We start from the raw sequence: 7,206 nt of genomic DNA on the forward strand, positions 1-7,206 counted from the left end.
TGTGGTATGCAGAGACATCAGCGGTGGTGGGGGGTGAGACAGATACGCCTGCATGGCTTCTCCTGGGGGTCCTTCATTAATCATGTCTCTGACATGACTCAGTCATGAACACCTGACTGAGGGCATAGGGGGAGGGTGGGTGTCCGTGTCCCTTGAATAGCCCCTGTCCACATCTGGTGCAGCCCTCATGGTTCCCACAGCACCCAGAATGCTCATTAAGGGCCAGAACTGTGACTAGAAAACAGCTCTACAGCTTTTTTCATGGCCCCTGGTTGTTTAACATGAGCTGGGACAGTGACAGGCCAGATGTAAAGGGAAACAACATCCACATCCCTTCTCTTTATTGACTGTATCAACAGATATTGTGAGCTTGGAGTAGCCACTGATATGGCTCTTTATGGGCCAACATCCCATCGGTTCACAGGCTCTCAACGAAAACAGTGATTTCTAATCTCCTTCCCCCAGTACACTGTCCTCCCTCGCCAGGAGTTGGGCACAATTCCTCTACCATTGTTCCAGGCCTTAGACGCCACGTGAACCTCTCTCTACAATGTGGAGGTAAGTAGCTCATGTCATCTTGGATATAAGGTTCCAGGTTGGAATAGGTATCCCATTTTTTCGTCTCCCATGTCACCAGCACTGGACCAGGGAGGTGAATTGATCGTTCACTTAACGAGGGCCCTGATTATCCTCATACGAAGGTGTTTGCTTTTCACGCTGTACACAATTGGGTTCATCAAGGGCGGGACCAGCAGGGAGATGTATCCCAGGAGAATCTGAAGTATGGGAGAAGAGCCCTTCCCGAATCTATGTATCACAGACAGGCCGATCTCTGGCGTGTAGAAGAGCAGGACGGCACAGAGGTGGGAGACACAGGTGTTCAGGGCCCTGAGGCACTCTGTGTGGGAAACAACACTTAATACTGTTTTGATGATCATCACATACGAGAGGAAGATGAGCAGAGAGTCCAACCCCATTGTTAAGAGTGTAGTAAACAATCCATAGATGCTGTTGATTCTGATATCAGAACAAGCCATCTTCATGACCTCCTGGTGTAGGCAGTAGGAGTGGGAGAGGACATTGGTTCGACAGTACTGGAAACATCTCAGGAGAAAGGGAAGTGGTAGTATTACTGCCACCCCTCTTAGCACAAATGCCAGTCCCATCTTGGCTGTTCTTGGAAAGGTTAAGATGGAAGCATATCTCAGCGGTTCACGGATCGCAATGAAGCGGTCAAATACCATCAACAAGAGCAGGGAGGATTCAATGCACTGAAGTGAGTGGATGAAGAACAGCTGGGCAAAACAGGCATCGAGGCTGATCTCCCTAGAGTTAAATAAGTATATGCTCAGTATCGTCGGTATTGTGGCTATCGATAAGGCAAGGTCTGTGATGGCCAACATGGAAAGGAAAATGTACATGGGCTCATGAAGGCTTGAATCTGTTTTTACAATGAACAGAATGACTGAATTTCCTAATATTGAAATAGCATACATTAAACAGAAGGGAACAGAGATCCAGAGATGAACGTCTTCCTGACCTGGTAGCCCGGTGACAAGGAACACTGCAGATTTGAATTTGGTATCATTGAGAGGTGACATAATGGACTGGGGAGGTCCGAGGAGTATTGAACTTTCCTTTCTAAAAGGAAAAAGAACATGATATTTAACAAGACATCTTTCTGCTCTCAATGCAAGTCTAGAGAGCAAAAACATAGAGTTGGATTTATGGCACCAATAGGAAGATAAGCATTGCCAGTTTGGATGAAACCTGTGATCCATCTAGCCCTGTATCCAGTGGCCAATTTATATCCTTCAGAAGAAGGTGGAAGAAGCCCTGCAAGAGGCAGCTATGAGATAACCTGCACTCAAGGAAAGTTTCCCCCTGACAACCACTTATTAGACATAATTTGTTGTAGAAATCAGGAAGGTTTAGAGCCCTTCCAATAGTTTTTCAATTAATCCTGATCACGGTAATTGAATATTTTGGTTACCCATATAAACATCCAGTCCCTCTTTGAATCGTGCTAAGCTCTTGGCTCCATTGATATCTTGTGGCTGTGAGTTCTGTAGCCTACTTGAGTACTCTGCAATTTTACAGTTGTGACCTTCCCAATTACACCCTTTCTGGCCCTCCAATTCTGAGTGTGGCTCATTGTATCATGACGTGTGTAAACACATGGCAACAGCATTATTAAAACAGTCATTGTATTTATCTGTCCTGTATTGAAGCCATTCATAAACATATGTTTTTTGCCTCACTATCTATCTATCTAGCTAGCTAGCTAGCTAATCATTTTCTCCACTCCTGAGAGTTCAAATTATGCCACTGCCTCTTTCGAGCACATGGGATAAATTCTTAGGGACAGGTGTTTAATTCAATAACAGTGACTTTAACGGCATCATTCCAGATTTACATGTGTAAATTCGATCAGAAATGGGTTCTATTAACTTTCCCTTAGCAAAAGCTCTCAGTGATACACTCTGACCCCCAAGAATCCCTCTAAGAGAAGCTGGAGTGCTTTGCCTGGCCAGTGCTCCTTGAATCCAGAGAGTTTTATCCACCTACAGGCTTCTCTTCATCCTCACAGGACCTGCATCCTCTCCTCATGCAAGGGTTTGTAGATATCTACGAAGTTACAAGCTAAGATAGTGTTACCGTATTGGCATAACAAATAGGTGAATAGTGCAAACAATAGATTTCCACTAATATCCAGGTGAGTGTGCAAGTTACTTCAGCCATGCTTGTGTAACAGGTAATGGGCGTCAATTACATAGAACCACTATAACACTCCCCTTTCCTGCACCTGAGCTCTAATCTGCTGAAACACTGACCGGCAATTCTGTTCTGTCTGGACTTTTTGGAAAGGCTTGTGCAGGTATTGCAGAGGAATTGTGTTCATGACCCTTAAAGTAAGTGTTAGAAACAGCTTCTGGTCAGTTACCAGGACATTGCATCATAAAACTGTTCACTGAACAAAGAGTTAATAGCACAAACCCATTGGAAACAGTATGTGGAGTACTTCTGAAACACTATGTAAAGCAAAACCAATTAAGCAATAACGTTTCCACTGCTCCTTCCTATAGAGCTTCTAAGAACTCTGCTGCTGCCTTTCGATATACAGGCATGTCATGAAGGTTTGGTTTGTAATATTTGTATTACTTTGCAGCATCTCAGCTCTCATTCAGTCGCTTGTTAGCAAACAATAGTCTACTAGCTCCCCTGTCCCTGACTTAATAGCTGACTGGTTCTCCTCAGGTTCTGTTCTGTCAGTCTGCAGCCTGTATCCGGAGCAGTAACAGGCATTGGGATCAGTATAGAATGTATTCATTCGCTGTAGTCTCACTCTCTAGTACATAGCAACCCCAGCATCTATTATTCAGGCATGATGAGGGTTTGCAGGAAGAGGATTTCAAAGTCAAATGCATGTGGAACTTCATTTCCCACATGAAAGTCGTCTATTGCTTTCTGACTGCCTATGACCTGTTTTTTGAAAACCTTCATTCTCCTATGTTACGCATTATTCCTACTGCTCAGATTAAATACTACTTTGGTTCCAGAAGGCTGGCTGGTCACTTGCCTGACTGCTAGTCACAGACTCCAAGAGGGAAGAAACACAAGTGCCGAACGCATTCGGAGCTGCAGGGTAAGCACAGTTGACCCACAGTGTGCAGTAGGCCAGGGCCCAGTTCAAGGGTAGGAGGCTCTGGATTCTACAGCATGACCGGGCAGTTATGAGGCCAGACATGTGGCCCTTGCAGACCAGAGAGGGGACAGAGAGGCAGGAAGGTCTGTAATTCTGAGGGGTATCTACAGGGTGGAAATGGTGGACTCCTCAGCGAGTCAGAAAACAGAAATATGACCTATCATACGTGTTACCACAGAGCAACACAGCTCTGATTTCCAGGAGCAAATAAACCTGAGCTGATTTGGGAACTAGTCACTGATATTCAGTGCGGTCTCTTCTCGTTTAGACCCTGGCAGGATAGGACCCAGAGCACACGGCACCTCCAGAAATGGGAGCCCTTGAGAAATCCTGACTCGTGGCATCAGGGTTTTAACACTCCGATGTCGGTTTGAATCTCAGATTTCTGTGTAGCCTGAACAGCCCAATGTTGAGCATGAACAGATGTAGGGGAGGGGTTCCCAAGCTACCTAGCGCTGCCTGCCCTCCAGCCCGTCACTGAGTCACCCTGACAGCCCAGCTGAGTCCTCTGCCACTGCACAGAACATGTGTCAATGGAAACAGCTTGCAGCCTTTCCCCTTCACTGCACATTTTAAAGATAGTGAAACCTGCCAACATACCCAATTCCTGCTAGAAGGGGAGCCGCTGACACCAGAGGTCTTCACCCTAAACAACAAAGAGTCATCAGAGATGCTGTCTGGGCAGCAGGCAGTATCTGTTCTGATCGGGAGGCAAGTGTCTTTATGAAGCATGCCTGCACATTCCCTTGGGGACCACTTGGCCATCAGGGAACCTCAGCTGCTTGGCTTTGTGTGCACCAGCTTTAACCCCCGTCATGGCCAATGGCAAACTGCAGGAGGCAAAGTCACAGGGGATGTGTATTGATGCTACCCAACTGGACTGTAGTGCCAGCCCTGCTGCAGGCTCTATTCCTGGAATCCGGGCTTGTCATCACTCTTCCATGATGCTATCACAGCTGTAATCGTGCTTAAATTAAATAGTGAATAATCATAATATTTGACCAGATTTCTCTCTGGCAGTCCCCTTTCCCGCATTACAGCGAAGAAAGATTGCACAGGCTCAGTGCACATTGTGTGAAAAAGTACTTTCTTTTGTTTGTTTTAAATCTTCTGCCTATTAACTTCATTGTGTGACTCCTGGTTCTAGAGAAGGGGTAATAACACTTCCTGATTCTTTTTCTCCACACCACTCATGAATTTATAGATGTCTATCCTATCCCTCCTGAATCATCCATTTTCCAAGCTGAAAAGTCTCAATCTTTTTAATCTCTCTTCATCTGGAAGTTGTTCTATACCCCTAAATTTTTTTGTCACCCTTCTTTATACTTTTTCCAATTCAAATATATCTTTCTTGAGATGGGGTGACCAGAATTGCACATAATGTTCAAGGTGTGGATATACGATGTATTTCTATACATGGGGGAGGGATAGCTCAGTGGTTTGCACATTGGCCTGCTAAACCGAGGGTTATGAGTTCAGTCCTTGAGGGGGCCGCTTAGGGATCTGGGGCAAAAACAGTACTTGATCCTGCTAGTGAAGGCAGGGGGCTGGACTCAATGACCTTTCAAGGTCCCTTCCAGTTCTAGGAGATAGGATATCTCCATAAAAAAAAAGATAGAGGCAAGATGATATTTTCTCTCTCATTAACTATCCCTTTACTAATGATTCCAAATTAGGGGTGTGTGTGGAGCCCCCATTTAGGGAGGCTACCCCCAGGGTCCAATCCCTTCTGCCCTTACCTGAGGTTCTTTCAACCCAAAGATCTTGGTAACTTTTACTCTGTGCGAGGTTGTGTCAGGAAATAAATCAGGGGAGACACGGCCGTCTGACAGATAGATGGCTGGCACAAACAGGGCAACACCAGAGTGATTTCACGTATAGCTAAACTTTACTTAGTCTCAAGCACTTACACACGTCCGCAACAGGATAGTAAAATACCCCCAACTTTCAATAATTATCGAAGCTGAGTGTGGCTCTCGAGTGCCACAGTGGCAGCCTTCCGGTGGCCAAATCATCCGCCTGCCGGTGGGGACCATGAGATGCGTCCAGAGGGAAAGCCCTGAAGAAACCCTCTCGAAGAGTCCACCTAACTCAAAATTTCCCCCCTAATTGATACATTAGTAATACAATGACATGTCACTTAAAGAAAACGTGTTAAGCAAGCAGTTTAAAAGGTCAAGCAAGGGGTTTCCTTCTGGTCATAGTTTAACCAGGTGTGGTTTTTTTCAAAGTTTCCATGCCTTGAGGCCCCTAAAATGCATGTGTCAGGGTTCCCCCCCATCCTGAACTCTGGGGTGAAGATGTGGGGACCTTCATGAAAGTCCCCCTAAGCTTGTATTCTACTAGCTTAGGTTCAAACTTCCCCAAGGCACAAATTCCTTTCTTTGTCCTTGGACGGTATTGCTGCCACCACCAAGTGATTTAGACAAAAATTCAGGAAAGGGTCTCTTGGAATCCCTATTCCCCAAAAATGTCCCCCCAAACCCCTTCATACCCTTTCCTGGGGAGGCTTGAGAATAAACTACCAACCAATTGCCTTAGAAATGTGAGCACAGACCAGACCCTTTGTCTTCAGGACACTGAAATCAATCAGGTTCTTAAAAGAAGAACGTTATTTAGAAAGAAAAAAGAAAAGAATCACACCTGCAAAATCAGGATGGAAGGTAACTTTACAGGGTAATAAAAAGATTTTAAATGCAGAGCATTCACCACTGGGCTCAGCTTCACAGTTACAAAAACAGGAATAAAATGACGTCTGTAGCATAGGAAAATTCACAAGCTAAACCAAAAGATAATCTAACACATTTCCTTGCCCTACTTACAATTTCTGTGAATTTAGATGGATTATGCCAGGTATATTTTCAGGAGATGTTGTACCTGCTTGGCTTCTCCCTCCGTCCAGAGAGGGAACAACAAAGAGAGAGCACAAACAAAACCTTCCCCCCAAATTTGAAAATATGTTCTTTCCTCATTGGTCCTTCTGGTCAGGTGCCAACTAGGTTATTTGAACTACTGAAACCCTTAAAGGTAAGGCAATTCAGTATAGCTGCCAAGGAGGGATTTTATGCTACCCTTCTCTCTATATTTATGACAAATGTATCAGTAATTTCAACATAATTCTGATCAGGAAGGACGTGGGGTCAGCTGCCCTTTCTGTGGCACCCAAAACCCCCTCCCCTCCTGCTTTGGTTAAGCTAAGGCTGCTGCATGGCCAATTTACAGCCTACTGACTTGACTGCTTTTAGCAATAAGCAATAGTGGTTTCAGGCACTTTACTGGTTTGCCGAAATCTCCCCATACAGCACTACCTCCTGCAGCTGCAGCCCCGAGCTCCACCCACCCCTTCGTGGTTGCAGGAGCCCTGGGTTGGTCGGAGCCCCACAGCCACACTGCACCTCCTCTCCTGAAATCTCAATCAGCCCCGCAGGAAAGGCTTGTCTCTTCTCAATGAAGCTGAGGTTTTTATATGTGCCATGCAGGTTCCAGGGCAGCGGAAGAGG

The 7,206-nt window shown here is 45.5% G+C and overlaps 1 protein-coding gene across 1 annotated transcript; it reads right to left on the reverse strand.

The window, feature by feature from the left end:
* Positions 1 to 665: 665 nt before the first annotated feature.
* On the reverse strand, positions 666 to 6,951 carry LOC112119514 (olfactory receptor 51G2-like). Its single transcript, XM_024218189.1, has 2 exons — positions 6,943 to 6,951; positions 666 to 1,607 (listed from the first exon to the last, which is right to left on the reverse strand). Exon 2 carries the CDS (start codon positions 1,599 to 1,601, stop codon positions 666 to 668), a length of 936 nt encoding a protein of 311 aa, XP_024073957.1. The 5' UTR covers positions 1,602 to 1,607; positions 6,943 to 6,951.
* Between the last annotated feature and the right edge of the window lie 255 nt (positions 6,952 to 7,206).

The sequence above is a fragment of the Terrapene carolina genome, unplaced genomic scaffold (assembly GCF_002925995.2).
Source record: "Terrapene carolina triunguis isolate 2854851 unplaced genomic scaffold, T_m_triunguis-2.0 Scaffold511, whole genome shotgun sequence".
Lineage (NCBI taxonomy): Eukaryota > Metazoa > Chordata > Testudines > Emydidae > Terrapene > Terrapene triunguis.